Source organism: Lissotriton vulgaris, chromosome 6 (assembly GCF_964263255.1).
Source record: "Lissotriton vulgaris chromosome 6, aLisVul1.2, whole genome shotgun sequence".
Taxonomy (NCBI): domain Eukaryota; kingdom Metazoa; phylum Chordata; class Amphibia; order Caudata; family Salamandridae; genus Lissotriton; species Lissotriton vulgaris.
In genome coordinates, this window is record NC_141694.1 from 1,841,680,426 (window position 1) to 1,841,704,596 (window position 24,171).

Sequence of the window (24,171 nt, forward strand, 5' to 3'; positions counted from 1 at the left end):
TTGGTGGAACAAGTTGGCTTCAGCTTGGTCTAGTTCCTTGGGAAATTGATGCAAGTCCTCCAAGCAAAGGTTGAGCACCGGTAAGAGACCCGCCCAAGGTTAAAAATGCAGGAGCTGTAAGTCCTATATCACTCTCTTGGCAACTGGAGGCTGGTGAAGGTGGCACAGCCAGTAAGTTACCAGATAAACACAGCATTTAAGACTGAATGAGGTTTCATAAATACTTCTACGTTGAATGAGCATCTGCCCTCTCGAAGCTCAAACCTAGGAGAACAGATTCCACTTATTTAAGGTGTACCAACACCAGGCACACATACGCATATAAGTCACGCATTCCATCTATCAACCAGAACTACACACAAACTACCACACACCATCCCTCTTTGCAAAAAAGAAGACATTACCACACAAAGCATGTACGATTTCAATGGTAAACTTAGACGTTTGGTCTAAATTTAAACCAAACGTCTAAATATACGACTTTGGGAATACACAAAGGGCATTTACGAGTGCAATCTTTATGTCCACACTCGGACCAGATCTCCGCCTAACTGCGGATGTAAAGATACTACTCATAAATGCCGTTTGTGAATTCCCAAAGTCGTAAAATTAGACGTTTGGTCTAAGTTTAGACCAAACGTCTAAGTTTACCTTTGTGAATCTGGCCCACACTGAGAATATAAATGCACAACACAAACACATATATAGCTAGTTTTATACACCATCCCAACCATTGTAACACAACATCACAACCATGGAATAATTTCAGCATTCACTTATTGCTCGTGCTGCAGCTTACAACCGGCGAGAAACCATCAACACAACACACCACAGAGGAGCAACCCCGCTCCTCGTGTCCAAGGGAGCACCATCCCTAATGGCCCCCAACTCCTGATCCATCACATCCGAATGAACACTATTCTTGTCATACTGTCTATCGCACCAATGTTTGACGGAACCCCTTGTAACCATAAGGTACACTCAGACTCCATCCTTCCTCCTACAACTCTCACTGCATTGTTTAGGAAAAAAGCAATATCTACTCGTCATGACCACATGGGAGCACCCTTCCCTGCACAACAGGAACCAACCAACCAGCGTTCCTGTCAAATTACCTCATCCTCCCTCTCTGAGGTCCATTTCACTCTTCGTCTTCTACTGGAAGTACGCAACACTCTTCTTCACAACACAGTAATCAACTGCAGCCTAGATTCCTCCACATTTCTCTTTCTACCATGAAGGGACAAATTCTGATGAAGACACAAGGCCTTAATTCTGTAAGTAGAGTCGTGTGTAATGCTTTCTTCTGACAAATTCCTCCCTTTGCCACCAACTGATGTCTGTGGAGATCATACCTCCTGCTTCTATCTCAGTCCAGGTTCTGGTAGGCAAGCACCAGACGAAAGAAGAACAATCTTTAGCGTCTCAGCGCTCCGCAGCGCCTCAGCACCCACTCAACGCCACCAGTGTCCCAGCAGGTGCATGACTAGGCCAAAGCAGTCGCTGAGCTTGGATGAGATTGTGTTGAAGAACATTTTCTCACAGGACCAGTGGGAGACAGCTGCAGACAGGAGGCAGGGATTCCTTCATTTGGCATCTCAATGCACACTCCCAATACGCTGCTCGAATGCACAGGTGACACGACACGCAGTATTCCATCCATTGGAAGGGTACAACAAGGCTGAGGCCTACATATTGTGTCATCAATCTATAGGGGTTAAGGGGGAAGGTAATAGGTAAGGCTGCCCCCCACTCATACAACAATTAATCAACTGAAGCCTCACCTATTCGGAGACGCATCCATAGGCGCTTCCGACGATCCGGATCAGGACCATCGGAAGAGCCGGAAGGACTCGGGAGCAGTGGCTGAGACAACTTCTAGCCATTACTGGACACGTGATCACGTGACACGGTGTTCAACAGAGGGGTGCCGGTACGTGCAGACTTGGCTCCCTCAAGGTCCTGGTTCTATTGAGAAGACTGAGAATAGATAACCCCTCGAATGCCCTGATGAAATCGCTGAAAGTTGGAGCGATGAAACATGTCGGCTTGAGGATAAAATAATTATGGTATACAATTAACCATTTTTAAATGGCAGGTTTTGCAGCAACAGAATAAAAACGAATAGCCAGCAAAAATCTGCCCTGTTTTATTAGTTTGTCTGGTTAGGGGTTTGTTTATGTACGCAACATTTCACATCAGTGTGTAAATGTTTGTCACTGGTTTCTTTTCACCACTATTCTCACTTGTGCATGACTATTTGTTTTTGTGCATTTCTGTCTTTTCACATAGAGAGGGTGGCCAGTGACGGTAATTGCTAGCCGGGAACCCCCTCGGGTGTTACTACCGTGAGGCACTCTCTCTATTTTCTACACCTTTTCTGGTTTTATTGAATGTGGACCTGTGTGTTTTTATAGTAAACAATCACGCATCTTGACCATAGGACTAGTTTTATTTTTACACATCCAGGGGATTTATATTGATAATAAGATATCAGACCCCGGTTTCTGGTCGTATATATGGATGCGTCTCCGAATAGGTGAGGCTTCAGTTGATTAATTGCCTACATATTGTGTGCCAAAACAGATTGTGCTCAGAACAGGTGATAACGGTGAGTAATCACTGAAAAGGTCACACAACCCTCTTTCTTCAGCCAGGCCTGCGTCATCGCTGCTGGGACCCAGGGGCGGGAATTCCCCGTCGCATCAGACACACCGTCACACAGACACACTGACACAATGTAACCTTGTTGGCTTCCGCTGTGCAAAGATAACAACAGAACACAAGCACACATGCCCCGCTGCGAAGGAGATTGATAAGGCATTGTGCAACCTCAGACTTCATGGCACCCAACCAGAACCCGACAAGATCATAACACAACTGCGTCATATCTCCAAACAACAACCCCAGGAAGGTCTCATGCTGCAACACCACTGCGCTGTACCACAGCATAACATAACTGCATCATATCTCCAAACAACAACCCCAGGAAGGTCTCATGCTGCAACACCACTGCGCTGTACCACAGCATAACATAACTGCATCATATCTCCAAACAACAACCCCAGGAAGGTCTCCTGCTGTAACACCACTGCACTGTACCACAGCATAACATAACCGCGTCATATCTCCAAACAACAACCCCAGGAAGGTCTCATGCTGTAACACCACTGCACTGCACCACAGCATAACACAACCGCGTCATATCTCCAAACAACAACCCCAGGAAGGTCTCCTGCTGTAACACCACTGCACTGCACCACAGCATAACATAACTGCATCATATCTCCAAACAACAACCCCAGGAAGGTCTCATGCTGCAACACCACTGCGCTGTACCACAGCATAACACAACTGCGCCATATCTCCAAACAACAACCCCAGGAAGGTCTCATGCTGCAACACCACTGCGCTGTACCACAGCATAACACAACCGCGTCATATCTCCAAACAACAACCCCAGGAAGGTCTCATGCTGCAACACCACTGCGCTGTACCACAGCATAACACAACCGCGTCATATCTCCAAACAACAACCCCAGGAAGGTCTCATGCTGCAACACCACTGCGCTGTACCACAGCATAACATAACTGCATCATATCTCCAAACAACAACCCCAGGAAGGTCTCATGCTGTAACATCACTGCACTGTACCACAGCATAACATAACTGCGTCATATCTCCAAACAACAACCCCAGGAAGGTCTCATGCTGCAACACCACTGCGCTGTACCACAGCATAACACAACCGCGTCATATCTCCAAACAACAACCCCAGGAAGGTCTCATGCTGCAACACCACTGCGCTGTACCACAGCATAACATAACTGCATCATATCTCCAAACAACAACCCCAGGAAGGTCTCATGCTGCAACACCACTGCGCTGTACCACAGCATAACATAACTGCATCATATCTCCAAACAACAACCCCAGGAAGGTCTCCTGCTGTAACACCACTGCACTGTACCACAGCATAACATAACCGCGTCATATCTCCAAACAACAACCCCAGGAAGGTCTCATGCTGTAACACCACTGCACTGCACCACAGCATAACACAACCGCGTCATATCTCCAAACAACAACCCCAGGAAGGTCTCCTGCTGTAACACCACTGCACTGCACCACAGCATAACATAACTGCATCATATCTCCAAACAACAACCCCAGGAAGGTCTCATGCTGCAACACCACTGCGCTGTACCACAGCATAACACAACTGCGCCATATCTCCAAACAACAACCCCAGGAAGGTCTCATGCTGCAACACCACTGCGCTGTACCACAGCATAACACAACCGCGTCATATCTCCAAACAACAACCCCAGGAAGGTCTCATGCTGCAACACCACTGCGCTGTACCACAGCATAACACAACCGCGTCATATCTCCAAACAACAACCCCAGGAAGGTCTCATGCTGCAACACCACTGCGCTGTACCACAGCATAACATAACTGCATCATATCTCCAAACAACAACCCCAGGAAGGTCTCATGCTGTAACATCACTGCACTGTACCACAGCATAACATAACTGCGTCATATCTCCAAACAACAACCCCAGGAAGGTCTCATGCTGCAACACCACTGCGCTGTACCACAGCATAACACAACCGCGTCATATCTCCAAACAACAACCCCAGGAAGGTCTCATGCTGCAACACCACTGCGCTGTACCACAGCATAACATAACTGCATCATATCTCCAAACAACAACCCCAGGAAGGTCTCAGGCTGTAACACACTGCACTGTACCACAGCATAACATAATTGCGTCATATCTCCAAACAACAACCCCAAGAAGGTCTCATGCTGTAACACCACTGCACTGTACCACAGCATAACATAACTGCATCATATCTCCAAACAACAACCCCAGGAAGGTCTCAGGCTGTAACACACTGCACTGTACCACAGCATAACATAACTGCATCATATCTCCAAACAACAACCCCAGGAAGGTCTCATGCTGCAACACCACTGCGCTGTACCACAGCATAACACAACCGCGTCATATCTCCAAACAACAACCCCAGGAAGGTCTCAGGCTGTAACACCACTGCACTGTACCACAGCATAACATAACTGCATCATATCTCCAAACAACAACCCCAGGAAGGTCTCATGCTGCAACACACTGCACTGTACCACAGCATAACATAACTGCATCATATCTCCAAACAACAACCCCAGGAAGGTCTCATGCTGCAACACCACTGCGCTGTACCACAGCATAACATAACTGCATCATATCTCCAAACAACAACCCCAGGAAGGTCTCATGCTGCAACACACTGCACTGTACCACAGCATAACATAACTGCATCATATCTCCAAACAACAACCCCAGGAAGGTCTCCTGCTGTTACAACACTGCACTGTACCACAGCATAACATAACTGCATCATATCTCCAAACAACAACCCCAGGAAGGTCTCCTGCTGTTACAACACTGCACTGTACCACAGCATAACATAACTGCGTCATATCTCCAAACAACAACCCCAGGAAGGTCTCATGCTGCAACACACTGCACTGTACCACAGCATAACATAACTGCATCATATCTCCAAACAACAACCCCAGGAAGGTCTCCTGCTGTTACAACACTGCACTGTACCACAGCATAACATAACTGCGTCATATCTCCAAACAACAACCCCAGGAAGGTCTCATGCTGTAACACCACTGCGCTGTACCACAGCATAACACAACCGCGTCATATCTCCAAACAACAACCCCAGGAAGGTCTCATGCTGCAACACCACTGCACTGTACCACAGCATAACACAACCGCGTCATATCTCCAAACAACAACCCCAGGAAGGTCTCATGCTGTAACACCACTGCACCGTACAACAGCATAACATAACTGCATCATATCTTCAAACAACAACCCCAGGAAGGTCTCATGCTGTAACACCACTGCACTGTACCACAGCATAACATAACTGCGTCATATCTCCAAACAACAACCCCAGGAAGGTCTCATGCTGCAACACACTGCACTGTACCACAGCATAACATAACTGCATCATATCTCCAAACAACAACCCCAGGAAGGTCTCATGCTGTAACACCACTGCACCGTACAACAGCATAACATAACTGCGTCATATCTCCAAACAACAACCCCAGGAAGGTCTCCTGCTGTAACACCACTGCACCGTACAACAGCATAACATAACTGCATCATATCTCCAAACAACAACCCCAGGAAGGTCTCCTGCTGTAACACCACTGCACCGTACAACAGCATAACATAACTGCATCATATCTTCAAACAACAACCCCAGGAAGGTCTCATGCTGTTACACCACTGCACTGTACCACATCATAACATAACTGCATCATATCTTCAAACAACAACCCCAGGAAGGTCTCATGCTGTAACACCACTGCACCGTACAACAGCATAACATAACTGCGTCATATCTCCAAACAACAACCCCAGGAAGGTCTCCTGCTGTAACACCACTGCACCGTACAACAGCATAACATAACTGCATCATATCTTCAAACAACAACCCCAGGAAGGTCTCATGCTGTAACACCACTGCACTGTACCACAGCATAACATAACTGCGTCATATCTCCAAACAACAACCCCAGGAAGGTCTCCTGCTGTAACACCACTGCACCGTACAACAGCATAACATAACTGTGTCATATCTCCAAACAACAACCCCAGGAAGGTCTCCTGCTGTAACACCACTGCACCGTACAACAGCATAACATAACTGTGTCATATCTCCAAACAACAACCCCAGGAAGGTCTCCTGCTGTAACACCACTGCACTGTACCACAGCATAACATAACTGCATCATATCTTCAAACAACAACCCCAGGAAGGTCTCATGCTGTAACACCACTGCACTGTACCACAGCATAACATAACTGCGTCATATCTCCAAACAACAACCCCAGGAAGGTCTCCTGCTGTAACACCACTGCACCGTACAACAGCATAACATAACTGTGTCATATCTCCAAACAACAACCCCAGGAAGGTCTCCTGCTGTAACACCACTGCACCGTACAACAGCATAACATAACTGCGTCATATCTCCAAACAACAACCCCAGGAAGGTCTCATGCTGTAACACCACTGCACTGTAGCACAGCATAACATAACTGCGTCATATCTCCAAACAACAACCCCAGGAAGGTCTCATGCTGTAACACCACTGCACTGTACCACAGCATAACATAACTGCATCATATCTTCAAACAACAACCCCAGGAAGGTCTCATGCTGTAACACCACTGCACTGTACCACAGCATAACATAACTGTGTCATATCTCCAAACAACAACCCCAGGAAGGTCTCCTGCTGTAACACCACTGCACCGTACAACAGCATAACATAACTGCGTCATATCTCCAAACAACAACCCCAGGAAGGTCTCATGCTGTAACACCACTGCACTGTACCACAAAATAACATAACTGCGTCATATCTCCAAACAACAACCCCAGGAAGGTCTCATGCTGTAACACCACTGCACTGTAGCACAGTATAAGATAACTGCGTCATATCTCCAAACAACAATCCCAGGAAGGTCTCATGCTGTAACACCACTGCACTGTACCACAGCATAACATAACTGCATCATATCTTCAAACAACAACCCCAGGAAGGTCTCATGCTGTAACACCACTGCACTGTACCACAGCATAACATAACTGCGTCATATCTCCAAACAACAACCCCAGGAAGGTCTCCTGCTGTAACACCACTGCACCGTACAACAGCATAACATAACTGCGTCATATCTCCAAACAACAACCCCAGGAAGGTCTCATGCTGTAACACCACTGCACTGTACCACAGCATAACATAACTGCGTCATATCTCCAAACAGCAACCCCAGGAAGGTCTCATGCTGTAACACCACTGCACTGTACCACAGCATAACATAACTGCGTCATATCTCCAAACAGCAACCCCAGGAAGGTCTCATGCTGTAACACCACTGCACTGTACCACAGCATAACATAACTGCGTCATATCTCCAAACAACAACCCCAGGAAGGTCTCATGCTGTAACACCACTGCGCTGTACCACAGCATAGCACAACCGCGTCATATCTCCAAACAACAACCCCAGGAAGGTCTCATGCTGTAACACCACTGCGCTGTACCACAGCATAGCATAACTGCGTCATATCTCCAAACAACAACCCCAGGAAGGTCTCATGCTGTAACACCACTGCGCTGTAGCACAGCATAGCATAACTGCGTCATATCTCCAAACAACAACCCCAGGAAGGTCTCATGCTGTAACACCACTGCGCTGTAGCACAGCATAAGATAACTGCGTCATATCTCCAAACAACAACCCCAGGAAGGTCTCATGCTGTAACACCACTGCGCTGTACCACAGCATAACATAACTGCGTCATATCTCCAAACAACAACCCCAGGAAGGTCTCATGCTGTAACACCACTGCGCTGTACCACAGCATAACATAACTGCGTCATATCTCCAAACAACAACCCCAGGAAGGTCTCATGCTGTAACACCACTGCGCTGTAGCACAGCATAACATAACTGCATCATATCTCCAAACAACAACCCCAGGAAGGTCTCATGCTGCAACACACTGCACTGTACCACAGCATAACATAACTGCATCATATCTCCAAACAACAACCCCAGGAAGGTCTCCTGCTGTTACAACACTGCACTGTACCACAGCATAACATAACTGCATCATATCTCCAAACAACAACCCCAGGAAGGTCTCCTGCTGTTACAACACTGCACTGTACCACAGCATAACATAACTGCGTCATATCTCCAAACAACAACCCCAGGAAGGTCTCATGCTGCAACACACTGCACTGTACCACAGCATAACATAACTGCATCATATCTCCAAACAACAACCCCAGGAAGGTCTCCTGCTGTTACAACACTGCACTGTACCACAGCATAACATAACTGCGTCATATCTCCAAACAACAACCCCAGGAAGGTCTCATGCTGTAACACCACTGCGCTGTACCACAGCATAACACAACCGCGTCATATCTCCAAACAACAACCCCAGGAAGGTCTCATGCTGCAACACCACTGCACTGTACCACAGCATAACACAACCGCGTCATATCTCCAAACAACAACCCCAGGAAGGTCTCATGCTGTAACACCACTGCACCGTACAACAGCATAACATAACTGCATCATATCTTCAAACAACAACCCCAGGAAGGTCTCATGCTGTAACACCACTGCACTGTACCACAGCATAACATAACTGCGTCATATCTCCAAACAACAACCCCAGGAAGGTCTCATGCTGCAACACACTGCACTGTACCACAGCATAACATAACTGCATCATATCTCCAAACAACAACCCCAGGAAGGTCTCATGCTGTAACACCACTGCACCGTACAACAGCATAACATAACTGCGTCATATCTCCAAACAACAACCCCAGGAAGGTCTCCTGCTGTAACACCACTGCACCGTACAACAGCATAACATAACTGCATCATATCTCCAAACAACAACCCCAGGAAGGTCTCCTGCTGTAACACCACTGCACCGTACAACAGCATAACATAACTGCATCATATCTTCAAACAACAACCCCAGGAAGGTCTCATGCTGTTACACCACTGCACTGTACCACATCATAACATAACTGCATCATATCTTCAAACAACAACCCCAGGAAGGTCTCATGCTGTAACACCACTGCACCGTACAACAGCATAACATAACTGCGTCATATCTCCAAACAACAACCCCAGGAAGGTCTCCTGCTGTAACACCACTGCACCGTACAACAGCATAACATAACTGCATCATATCTTCAAACAACAACCCCAGGAAGGTCTCATGCTGTAACACCACTGCACTGTACCACAGCATAACATAACTGCGTCATATCTCCAAACAACAACCCCAGGAAGGTCTCCTGCTGTAACACCACTGCACCGTACAACAGCATAACATAACTGTGTCATATCTCCAAACAACAACCCCAGGAAGGTCTCCTGCTGTAACACCACTGCACCGTACAACAGCATAACATAACTGTGTCATATCTCCAAACAACAACCCCAGGAAGGTCTCCTGCTGTAACACCACTGCACTGTACCACAGCATAACATAACTGCATCATATCTTCAAACAACAACCCCAGGAAGGTCTCATGCTGTAACACCACTGCACTGTACCACAGCATAACATAACTGCGTCATATCTCCAAACAACAACCCCAGGAAGGTCTCCTGCTGTAACACCACTGCACCGTACAACAGCATAACATAACTGTGTCATATCTCCAAACAACAACCCCAGGAAGGTCTCCTGCTGTAACACCACTGCACCGTACAACAGCATAACATAACTGCGTCATATCTCCAAACAACAACCCCAGGAAGGTCTCATGCTGTAACACCACTGCACTGTAGCACAGCATAACATAACTGCGTCATATCTCCAAACAACAACCCCAGGAAGGTCTCATGCTGTAACACCACTGCACTGTACCACAGCATAACATAACTGCATCATATCTTCAAACAACAACCCCAGGAAGGTCTCATGCTGTAACACCACTGCACTGTACCACAGCATAACATAACTGTGTCATATCTCCAAACAACAACCCCAGGAAGGTCTCCTGCTGTAACACCACTGCACCGTACAACAGCATAACATAACTGCGTCATATCTCCAAACAACAACCCCAGGAAGGTCTCATGCTGTAACACCACTGCACTGTACCACAAAATAACATAACTGCGTCATATCTCCAAACAACAACCCCAGGAAGGTCTCATGCTGTAACACCACTGCACTGTAGCACAGTATAAGATAACTGCGTCATATCTCCAAACAACAATCCCAGGAAGGTCTCATGCTGTAACACCACTGCACTGTACCACAGCATAACATAACTGCATCATATCTTCAAACAACAACCCCAGGAAGGTCTCATGCTGTAACACCACTGCACTGTACCACAGCATAACATAACTGCGTCATATCTCCAAACAACAACCCCAGGAAGGTCTCCTGCTGTAACACCACTGCACCGTACAACAGCATAACATAACTGCGTCATATCTCCAAACAACAACCCCAGGAAGGTCTCATGCTGTAACACCACTGCACTGTACCACAGCATAACATAACTGCGTCATATCTCCAAACAGCAACCCCAGGAAGGTCTCATGCTGTAACACCACTGCACTGTACCACAGCATAACATAACTGCGTCATATCTCCAAACAGCAACCCCAGGAAGGTCTCATGCTGTAACACCACTGCACTGTACCACAGCATAACATAACTGCGTCATATCTCCAAACAACAACCCCAGGAAGGTCTCATGCTGTAACACCACTGCGCTGTACCACAGCATAGCACAACCGCGTCATATCTCCAAACAACAACCCCAGGAAGGTCTCATGCTGTAACACCACTGCGCTGTACCACAGCATAGCATAACTGCGTCATATCTCCAAACAACAACCCCAGGAAGGTCTCATGCTGTAACACCACTGCGCTGTAGCACAGCATAGCATAACTGCGTCATATCTCCAAACAACAACCCCAGGAAGGTCTCATGCTGTAACACCACTGCGCTGTAGCACAGCATAAGATAACTGCGTCATATCTCCAAACAACAACCCCAGGAAGGTCTCATGCTGTAACACCACTGCGCTGTACCACAGCATAACATAACTGCGTCATATCTCCAAACAACAACCCCAGGAAGGTCTCATGCTGTAACACCACTGCGCTGTACCACAGCATAACATAACTGCGTCATATCTCCAAACAACAACCCCAGGAAGGTCTCATGCTGTAACACCACTGCGCTGTAGCACAGCATAACATAACTGCGTCATATCTCCAAACAACAACCCCAGGAAGGTCTCATGCTGTAACACCACTGCACTGTACCACAGCATAACATAACTGCGTCATATCTCCAAACAACAACCCCAGGAAGGTCTCATACTGTAACACCACTGCACTGTAGCAGAGCATAAGATAACTGCGTCATATCTCCAAACAACAACCCCAGGAAGGTCTCATGCTGTAACACCACTGCACTGTACCACAGCATAACATAACTGCGTCATATCTCCAAACAACAACCCCAGGAAGGTCTCATGCTGTAACACCACTGCGCTGTACCACAGCATAACATAACTGCGTCATATCTCCAAACAACAACCCCAGGAAGGTCTCATGCTGTAACACCACTGCGCTGTAGCACAGCATAACATAACTGCGTCATATCTCCAAACAACAACCCCAGGAAGGTCTCATGCTGTAACACCACTGCACTGTACCACAGCATAACACAACCGCGTCATATCTCCAAACAACAACCCCAGGAAGGTCTCATGCTGTAACACCACTGCACTGTAGCACAGCATAACATAACTGCGTCATATCTCCAAACAACAATGCCAGGAAGGTCTCATGCTGTAACACCACTGCACTGTAGCACAGCATAACATAACTGCGTCATATCTCCAAACAACAACCCCAGGAAGGTCTCATGCTGTAACACCACTGCGCTGTACCACAGCATAACATAACCGCGTCATATCTCCAAACAACAACACCAGGAAGGTCTCATGCTGTAACACCACTGCGCTTTAGCACAGCATAAGATAACTGCGTCATATCTCCAAACAACAACCCCGGTATAGAGACAAAATATCGACTCCAAAATATCGACTGGACATAATATCGAGTTTTAAATATAGACTGGACAAAATATCGACTGGACATAATATCGACTACAAAAATATCGTTTTTCAGGTAAGTGAAGTAATATCGACTGTATAAAATATAGATAGCAAAAATATCGATTTTTTAATAATATATAATATGTTATAGTGTATTTTTATGTAATAATATGTGTGAATAGTGTGTATTAATGTTATAAAATATTTTATTAAATGAATTTTGTTTTTATAATAATTGCGTAATGTAATTCTGTAGCGGGTTGTGGGTTTATAGGGGAATAGGGTGGGAAGTAATTTAATAATCAATAATTAATATATGTTTGTTAATATTTTTAATTAATAATTAATTGGTAATTAAATAATATTGATAAATTTTGGGTAAAGGAGCATTTTTAGGGTTCAGGGTCAGTTTTCAGTTTTTGGGTAAAGGGGCATTTTTAGGGTTCAGGGTCAGTTTTCAGTTTTTGGGTAAAGGGGCATTTTTAGGGTTCAGGGTCAGTTTTCAGTTTTAGGGTAAAGGGGTATTTTTAGGGTTCAGGGTCAGTTTTCAGTTCATGGGTAAAGGGGTATTTTTAGGGTTCAGGGTCAGTTTTCAGTTCATGGGTAAAGGGGTATTTTTAGGGTTCAGGGTCAGTTTTCAGTTCATGGGTAAAGGGGTATTTTTAGGGTTCAGGGTCAGTTTTCAGTTCATGGGTAAAGGGGTATTTTTAGGGTTCAGGGTCAGTTTTCAGTTCATGGGTAAAGGGGTATTTTTAGGGTTCAGGGTCAGTTTTCAGTTTTTGGGTAAAGGGGTATTTTTAGGGTTCAGGGTCAGTTTTGGGTTTTTGGGTAAAGGGGTATTTTTAGGGTTCAGGGTCAGTTTTGGGTTTTTGGGTAAAGGGGTATTTTTAGGGTTCAGGGTCAACAAATAAGATTGTAAAAAATTATCTTTATTATTTTCATTTATTATTTAATTATTATAATTTAATTTAAGTAGTTTTAAGTATATTTTAGTAATTAAAATTTAATATTAATTTAATTTAACACTGTTTTTAATAAAGTCGATATTTTTTACATCTATATTATTGTTAACGATATTTTGTACTCGATATTTTTGTACTTACCTGTTTGTAGATACAAACTCGATATTTTGACTGTCGATATTTTGTCCACGATATTTTGGCAAGTCGATATTTTGTCCCTCGATATTTTTTCAGTGATCCAACAACCCCAGGAAGGTCTCATGCTGTAACACCACTGCACTGTACCACAGCAGAATCACTGACAGAATTTCGACCTCAGAAATATCGACCTACAAGAATATTGAGTCAACAATATCGAGGGCAAAAATATCGACATCCTATCTACAACATGGTAAGTACAAAAATATCGAAAAAATAATATAGATGTAAAAAATATCGATGTTAAAAATCTCGATTTTTTTTTTAATATATAAATGTAAAATTAAGTATATAAGACTAATAAATAAAATATACATATTTAAAAGTATCTAATAATGTTTAAAATTAATAAATAATACATATATATTAAGAATACATTAATTAAATATATACAGTAAATATGTAATATATATGCACTGAACAATAAGTATTAATAATTATTTTACTAATTTATAAATTAATGAAATATATTCTAATTTACTAACACATTTACAAACATAAAACAATAACATAAATAAAATGTAAGTAATATAAAAAAAATAAACATTTGATATTTTAACAATTAATTAAATAAAGCGTTGGATAGCGTAAGGGTAAAAATTACTATTCCTACTCCAGAGAGTGCAACAAAAGGGAAAACTGACCCTGAACTCAAAAAACACCCCTTTACCCAAGAACTGAAAACTGACCCTGAACCCTAAAAATACCCCTTTAGCCAAAAACTGAAAACTGACCCTGAACCCAAAAAATACCCCTTTACCCAAAAACTGAAAACTGACCCTGAACCCAAAAATACCCCTTTACCCAAAAACTGAAAACTGACCCTGAACACTAAAAATACCCCTTTACCCAAAAACTGAAAACTGACCCTGAACACTAAAAATACCCCTTTACCCAAAAACTGAAAACTGACCCTGAACCCAAAAAATACCCCTTTACCCAAGAACTGAAAACTGACCCTGAACCCTAAAAATAGCCCTTTACCCAAAAGCAGAAAACTGACCCTGAACCCTAAAAATAACCCTTTACCCAAAAACTGAAAACTGACCCTAAACCCTAAAAATACCCCTTTACCCAAAAACTGAAAACTGACCCTGAACCCTAAAAATACCCCTTTACCCAAGAACTGAAAACTGACCCTGAACCCTAAATATACCCCTTTACCCAAAAACTGACCCTGAACACTAAAAATACCCCTTTACCCAAAAACTGAAAACTGAACCTGAACCCAAAAAATACCCCTTTACCCAAGAACTGAAAACTGACCCTGAACCCTAAAAATACCCCTTTACCCAAGAACTGAAAACTGACCCTGAACCCTAAAAAAACTCCTTTACCCAAAAACTCAAAACTGACCCTGAACACTAAAAATACCCCTTTACCCAAAAACTCAAAACTGACCCTGAACCCTAAAAATACTCCTTTACCCAAACTTAATTAATATTATTTAATTAGCAATTAATTAATCATTAACAATAACAAATAAAGTAAATATATTAGCACATTAGCTGTTATTAAAATAATTTAATAATTAATATCATTTTTCCCCAATTAATTAATTAACAGTAACTAAAAATTATATATATATAAATAAATTACTCTAATTAATGTAACTAATTAATATTATTTAATTACCAATTAATTAATAATGTAAAATATGTACAAAATTATATCAATTAATTAACTAATTAATATTAATTATTTCCCAATTAATTAATTATAAATTTTTTAAAAACAAATATTAATTAATTAATTATTATTAAATTACTCCCCACCCCATTCCCCTATAAACCCACATCCCGCTACAGAAAATATATATCAATTAATCAATTAATTTTTTTCCCAATTAATCAATATTAATTAGCAAATAATTATAATTAATTAATTATTCCTACTAATTATTAATCAACTTACCATAATTAAATTGCTTCCCACCCTATTCCCCTATAAACCCACAACCCGCTACAGAACATATATATCAATTAACAAATTAATTAAAATTATTTTCCTATTATTTTCACATAATTACCAATTAATTATAATTTATTAATAAATCCTACTAATTACTAATCAATTTACCATAATTAAATTACTTCCCACCCTATTCCCCTATAAACCCACAACCCGCTCCGGTACAAAATCATAAAATTTACCTATAAATTTATTTATTATTATATAAAACTTATACACATATAATGGTAATTATTTTAAATACTTAAATTAAACATATAACACTTACATAATAAAAAACTATACAATAATACAAATATCGATATTAGTGTCATCGAAATTAGTAACATCGATATATATGCTATCGATATTACTAACTTCGATATTACTTACATCGATATTAAGTATTTCGATATTACTTACCTTGGGTCGATATTCTGTCCTACGATATTCTTGCCTTCGATATTATGCTCCTTCGATATTTCAGACTCGATATTATGGTAGGTCGATATTTCCTACTCGATATTTTGACTGTGTACCACCACAGCATAAGATAACTGCGTCATATCTCCAAACAACAACCCCAGGAAGGTCTCATGCTGTAACACCACTGCGCTGTAGCACAGCAGAGCATAACTGCGTCATATCTCCAAACAACAACGCCAGGAAGGTCTCATGCTGTAACACCACTGCGCTGTAGCACAGCATAACATAACTGCGTCATATCTCCAAACAACAACCCCAGGAAGGGCTCATGCTGTAACACCACTGCACTGTACCACAGCATAACATAACTGCGTCATATCTCCAAACAACAACCCCAGGAAGGTCTCATGCTGTAACACCACTGCACTGTACCACAGCATAACATGACCGCGTCATATCTCCAAACAACAACCCCAGGAAGTTCTCATGCTGTAACACCACTGCACTGTAGCACAGCATAAGATAACTGCGTCATATCTCCAAACAACAACCCCAGGAAGGTCTCATGCTGTAACACCACTGCACTGTACCACAGCATAACACAACCGCGTCATATCTCCAAACAACAACCCCAGGAAGGTCTCATGCTGTAACACCACTGCACTGTACCACAGCATAACACAACCGCGTCATATCTCCAAACAACAACCCCAGGAAGGTCTCATGCTGTAACACCACTGCACTGTACCACAGCATAACACAACCGCGTCATATCTCCAAACAACAACACCAGGAAGGTCTCATGCTGTAACACCACTGCACTGTACCACAGCATAACATAACCTCGTCATATCTCCAAACAACAACCCCAGGAAGGTCTCATGCTGTAACACCACTGCACTGTAGCACAGAATAACATAACTGTGTCATATCTCCAAACAACAACCCCAGGAAGGTCTCATGCTGTAACACCACTGCACTGTAGCACAGCATAACATAACTGTGTCATATCTCCAAACAACAACCCCAGGAAGGTCTCATGCTGTAACACCACTGCACTGTAGCACAGCATAACATAACTGCGTCATATCTCCAAACAACAACCCCAGGAAGGTCTCATGCTGTAACACCACTGCACTGTAGCACAGCATGAGATAACTGCGTCATATCTCCAAACAACAACCCCAGGAAGGTCTCATGCTGTAACACCACTGCACTGTACCACAGCATAACATAACTGCGTCATATCTCCAAACAACAACCCCAGGAAGGTCTCATGCTGTAACACCACTGCACTGTAGCACAGCATAACACAACCGCGTCATATCTCCAAACAACAACCCCAGGAAGGTCTCATGCTGTAACACCACTGCGCTGTACCACAGCATAACATAACTGCGTCATATCTCCAAACAACAACCCCAGGAAGGTCTCATGCTGTAACACCACTGCACTGTAGCACAGCATAACATAACTGCGTCATATCTCCAAACAACAACCCCAGGAAGGTCTCATGCTGTAACACCACTGCACTGTACCACAGCATAAGATAACTGCGTCATATCTCCAAACAACAACCCCAGGAAGGTCTCATGCTGTCACACCACTGCGCTGTAGCACAGCATAAGATAACAGCGTCATATCTCCAAACAACAACCCCAGGAAGGTCTCATGCTGTAACACCACTGCACTGTAGCACAGCATAACATATACCACATCATATATTCCAACAACAACCCCAGGAAGGTCTCATGCTGTAACACCACTGCACTGTAGCACAGCATAACATATACCACATCATATATTCCAACAACAACCCCAGGATGGTCTCATGCTGTAACACCACTGCACTGTAGCACAGCATAACATATACCACATCATATATTCCAACAACAACCCCAGGAAGGTCTCATGCTGTAACACCACTGCACTGTAGCACAGCATAACATAACTGCGTCATATCTCCAAACAACAACCCCAGGAAGGTCTCATGCTGTAACACCACTGCACTGTACCACAGCACAAGATAACTGTGTCATATCTCCAAACAACAACCCCAGGAAGGTCTCATGCTGTAACACCACTGCACTGTATCACAGCATAAGATAACTGCGTCATATCTCCAAACAACAACCCCAGGAAGGTCTCATTCTGTAACACCACTGCGCTGTAGCACAGCATAAGATAACTGCGTCATATCTCCAAACAACAACCCCAGGAAGGTCTCATGCTGTAACACCACTGCACTGTAGCACAGCATAACATATACCACATCATATATTCCAACAACAACCCCAGGAAGGTCTCATGCTGTAACACCACTGCACTGTAGCACAGCATAACATAACTGCGTCATATCTCCAAACAACAACCCCAGGAAGGTCTCATGCTGTAACACCACTGCACTGTAGCACAGCATAACATATACCACATCATATATTCCAACAACAACCCCAGGATGGTCTCATGCTGTAACACCACTGCACTGTAGCACAGCATAACATAACTGCGTCATATCTCCAAACAACAACCCCAGGAAGGTCTCATGCTGTAACACCACTGCACTGTAGCACAGCATAACATAACTGCGTCATATCTCCAAACAACAACCCCAGGAAGGTCTCATGCTGTAACACCACTGCACTGTAGCACAGCATAACATATACCACATCATATATTCCAACAACAACCCCAGGAAGGTCTCATGCTGTAACACCACTGCACTGTAGCACAGCATAACATATACCACATCATATATTCCAACAACAACCCCAGGATGGTCTCATGCTGTAACACCACTGCACTGTAGCACAGCATAACATAACTGCGTCATATCTCCAAACAACAACCCCAGGAAGGTCTCATGCTGTAACACCACTGCACTGTAGCACAGCATAAGATAACTGCGTCATATCTCCAAACAACAACCCCAGGAAGGTCTCATGCTGTAACACCACTGCACTGTACCACAGCATAACATAACTGCGTCATATCTCCAAACAACAACCCCAGGAAGGTCTCATGCTGTAACACCACTGCACTGTACCACAGCATAACATAACTGCGTCATATCTCCAAACAACAACCCCAGGAAGGTCTCATGCTGTAACACCACTGCACTGTAGCACAGCATAACATAACTGCGTCATATCTCCAAACAACAACCCCAGGAAGGTCTCATGCTGTAACACCACTGCACTGTAGCACAGCATAACATATACCACATCATATATTCCAACAACAACCCCAGGATGGTCTCATGCTGTAACACCACTGCACTGTAGCACAGCATAACATAACTGCGTCATATCTCCAAACAACAACCCCAGGAAGGTCTCATGCTGTAACACCACTGCACTGTAGCACAGCATAACATAACTGCGTCATATCTCCAAACAACAACCCCAGGAAGGTCTCATGCTGTAACACCACTGCACTGTAGCACAGCATAACATATACCACATCATATATTCCAACAACAACCCCAGGAAGGTCTCATGCTGTAACACCACTGCACTGTAGCACAGCATAACATATACCACATCATATATTCCAACAACAACCCCAGGATGGTCTCATGCTGTAACACCACTGCACTGTAGCACAGCATAACATAACTGCGTCATATCTCCAAACAACAACCCCAGGAAGGTCTCATGCTGTAACACCACTGCACTGTAGCACAGCATAAGATAACTGCGTCATATCTCCAAACAACAACCCCAGGAAGGTCTCATGCTGTAACACCACTGCACTGTAGCACAGCATAACATAACTGCGTCATATCTCCAAACAACAACCCCAGGAAGGTCTCATGCTGTAACACCACTGCACTGTAGCACAGCATAACATATACCACATCATATATTCCAACAACAACCCCAGGAAGGTCTCATGCTGTAACACCACTGCACTGTAGCACAGCATAACATATACCACATCATATATTCCAACAACAACCCCAGGATGGTCTCATGCTGTAACACCACTGCACTGTAGCACAGCATAACATAACTGCGTCATATCTCCAAACAACAACCCCAGGAAGGTCTCATGCTGTAACACCACTGCACTGTAGCACAGCATAAGATAACTGCGTCATATCTCCAAACAACAACCCCAGGAAGGTCTCATGCTGTAACACCACTGCACTGTACCACAGCATAACATAACTGCGTCATATCTCCAAACAACAACCCCAGGAAGGTCTCATGCTGTAACACCACTGCACTGTACCACAGCATAACATAACTGCAACATATCTCCAAACAACAACCCCAGGAAGGTCTCATGCTGTAACACCACTGCACTGTAGCACAGCATAACATAACTGCATCATATCTCCAAACAACAACCCCAGGAAGGTCTCATGCTGTAACACCACTGCACTGTAGCACAGCATAACATATACCACATCATATATTCCAACAACAACCCCAGGATGGTCTCATGCTGTAACACCACTGCACTGTAGCACAGCATAACATAACTGCGTCATATCTCCAAACAACAACCCCAGGAAGGTCTCATGCTGTAACACCACTGCACTGTAGCACAGCATAACATAACTGCGTCATATCTCCAAACAACAACCCCAGGAAGGTCTCATGCTGTAACACCACTGCACTGTAGCACAGCATAACATATACCACATCATATATTCCAACAACAACCCCAGGAAGGTCTCATGCTGTAACACCACTGCACTGTAGCACAGCATAACATATACCACAACATATATTCCAACAACAACCCCAGGATGGTCTCATGCTGTAACACCACTGCACTGTAGCACAGCATAACATAACTGCGTCATATCTCCAAACAACAACGCCAGGACGGTCTCATGCTGTAACACCACTGCACTGTAGCACAGCATAAGATAACTGCGTCATATCTCCAAACAACAACCCCAGGAAGGTCTCATGCTGTAACACCACTGCACTGTACCACAGCATAACATAACTGCGTCATATCTCCAAACAACAACCCCAGGAAGGTCTCATGCTGTAACACCACTGCACTGTACCACAGCATAACATAACTGCGTCATATCTCCAAACAACAACCCCAGGAAGGTCTCATGCTGTAACACCACTGCACTGTACCACAGCATAACATAACTGCGTCATATCTCCAAACAACAACCCCAGGAAGGTCTCATGCTGTAACACCACTGCACTGTAGCACAGCATAACATATACCACATCATATATTCCAACAACAACCCCAGGAAGGTCTCATGCTGTAACACCACTGCACTGTAGCACAGCATAACATATACCACATCATATATTCCAACAACAACCCCGAAAAAGTTATCGAGCTTTAACACCACTGCGCTGTAGCACGGTATAACATAACTGCGTAATATGTCCATACAACAGCAGCCCTCCACCCCCCCCCCCCCCCCCCCCCACCCAGGGAAGGTCGCATGCCAGTACACCACTGCACTACATCACAGCATAAGATAACTGCGTCATATCGTCAAATAAGAGCGGCAAAATCAGAGTGTTGACCCTGATATTAAAATGTACAGTTTGGAACAATAGAAAGCAGGCACCCGGGTTGCTGCACATGGAAACTGGGACTGTTTGCTGCTAAAATAACACAACGTAGCCTTTCACTTGGAACTAAAGTAAGTTAAAACAATAGAAAAAGAGTTCAGCAGCTGTGTCCACAACGAAGGCATCAGCCGCAGAAATACGAGTTTCCAGAGTCTCACCAAAAGCAAGACTAAAGTGGTTAGGTTTTTTTTAACTACATAGTATCCAGTATCAGAAAATGAAAGACAGCAGATTCCATCTGCAGGAGCTCCTTGAGGCCAAAAAGCACATTGTGGGAGCTATGGTCCTGAAAGCCCGACCCGATGGATCACAGCCTTGGGAAGGTTGAACACTGCCTGTTATTGGTCCAGGTCTTCAAGTAGTCAGTTCAGAGCAATAAAGTGCTTTGTCTTGTGCATAACAAAGGGCACTGATACCTTACAAAGATTTACGATGAACAGTCTTGAAGTGAATGATCTTGTCAACCCTTTCTGATACATTTCTTGATACCTGCCCTGCTCCCAGCCTCTGAGGTGAAGTCTGACATTAGTCCCCTCTTCAGAAGGTCATCGTGGGAGGTGGTACCCAGCTTCTATCAGAACATGCTATTGGCTCAGCAGTGGCAGACTTACTCTCTCGTCATGGTGATGCAGGTCACGTCTCCGATGGCCCTGTATGTCGTCGTCTTGTGGATGTCACTGCAGGGAAAGAAAAGGACAGAGTGAGAAGAAGTATGAGTCACCGTGGTCTACGCAGCACCAGGGCGGCCGGTGCTTGGACACCACAAGTGTAGAAGAAGGTGGCGGCTCCCATCATAGGCATGATGGTGAGACAAGTCTGCCAAGGGATGGGTTCATCAAGGCTTGCGATGACATACTCAAGTAATGTCTGCACGATGAGGTACAATACACCATCCTTCGCACAGACACTGTGGTGTCCCCATCAGTATCTCAGAGAAACTCTGTGCATCAGCTAGAGGTAAGACCTGGGAAGGCAAGAACCCATGGCCTAGGCAGATTCCCTACATAGCCTGGCATATGGTGCAACGCTGGACCACGCTGTAGAAGTGAACCAGCAAACCACAGGACTCCGTGACCAGAACACTACAAATACAACATCTGCAAAGCACACTGAGGGAAGCACAACTTGGCTGTAGGGTGTTTAGTCCAAGGCCCAACCTTCATGCCTTAATGGGCTATCTGTTATTGGCAACTATCGCCAGCGATATCCGGCAGAACTTCTCACTTTATGGGCTCTAGGACCAGAGAACAACCTCAAATATACCCTACTCTCTGTCCTCAAGCCCACAGTCAAACCACAACCCCTCACTAAAACAATGACCTTCATACAAGGTCATCCCTCACCAGCCTGCACGGTGTTCCGTTTGGGGTATCTGCGCGCTTTAGAAGCTTAAATACATACAACATACATCACACGATGTATACATTGTGGCACTCCTTCCCTTCTCAGTAACAGTTCACTCATGGCCCTGATAAGCTGTCTCGTGTGCCCGCCCTCTGCCTTCTAAGCTATCTTCAAAAGAGCCCACGGACAAAGCTTCCTCGCAAGATGGTAAAATGAAAGGGTAGGAAGGTCAAGCTGCTCTCCCTGTCTGTGAAAAAGAGACAAAGGAAGGCCAAGAGGAAGAGGAGACACCCACCAAGGGGATCAGGCCCGTATAATGTACTTTGATTCACACAAAGGGAGCAACTGCTCCAATTCCAACCCGAGTCGTAAATTTATTGGAAAACGCTTTCAGTGCATGAGGCCTTTAAACCGATAACAGAATGATGGATACAAAACAGTAGTAAGGAGCCATTCTGATCATAACAATCATAATTATGGCAATTCAAAACAAAATAAAAACAAACTTGCAATTCAGTAAAATAGATTCGAATAAACACAATCAATATAAACATATCTGGCTGTATCAAGTACAGAAACCTAGCAGTCGTTAATGACCCTTAAACTGATGACTGTGAGTGCATTTCATGCATCTGTGAACTCATCAGTTCATTGCACTTGTGCTCCTGAGCAATCTCAGAGTGCAACAAGCATCGTCCTTGTGGTAGCAAGCAATAAGTTAAAAATTAAGAAAGACATAACTCTAGAGAAGAAACATCTAACTATAAATTGATTTTTCTGTCCTTGTCAAGCTCCCTCCAATCAGACATTTTGCCACTACAAACACCAAAGCATAGTTGCCTATGAAGATATAAAAAGTATTGCCCAAGCATTTGCAAAAAGGGGATGGTGCACCAAAAGATAAAGTAAAAAAAAAAGAAGGCTTCGGATTTATCCAAAATTCCTTTATTCTTTTCAATCCTTAAAATCTCAGCCAACGCGTT

General features: G+C 43.9%; 1 protein-coding gene across 1 annotated transcript in view; it reads right to left on the bottom strand.

Moving 5' to 3' along the window:
- Window positions 1-24,171, bottom strand: part of LOC147709613 (cGMP-dependent protein kinase 2-like) — a 289,096-nt gene that overhangs the window by 121,431 nt on the left and 143,494 nt on the right. Inside the window, exon 10 of the mRNA XM_086928129.1 lies at window positions 22,456-22,521. Coding sequence (XP_086784255.1) covers window positions 22,456-22,521 — 66 coding nt within the window. The remainder of the gene's footprint in view (window positions 1-22,455; window positions 22,522-24,171) is intronic.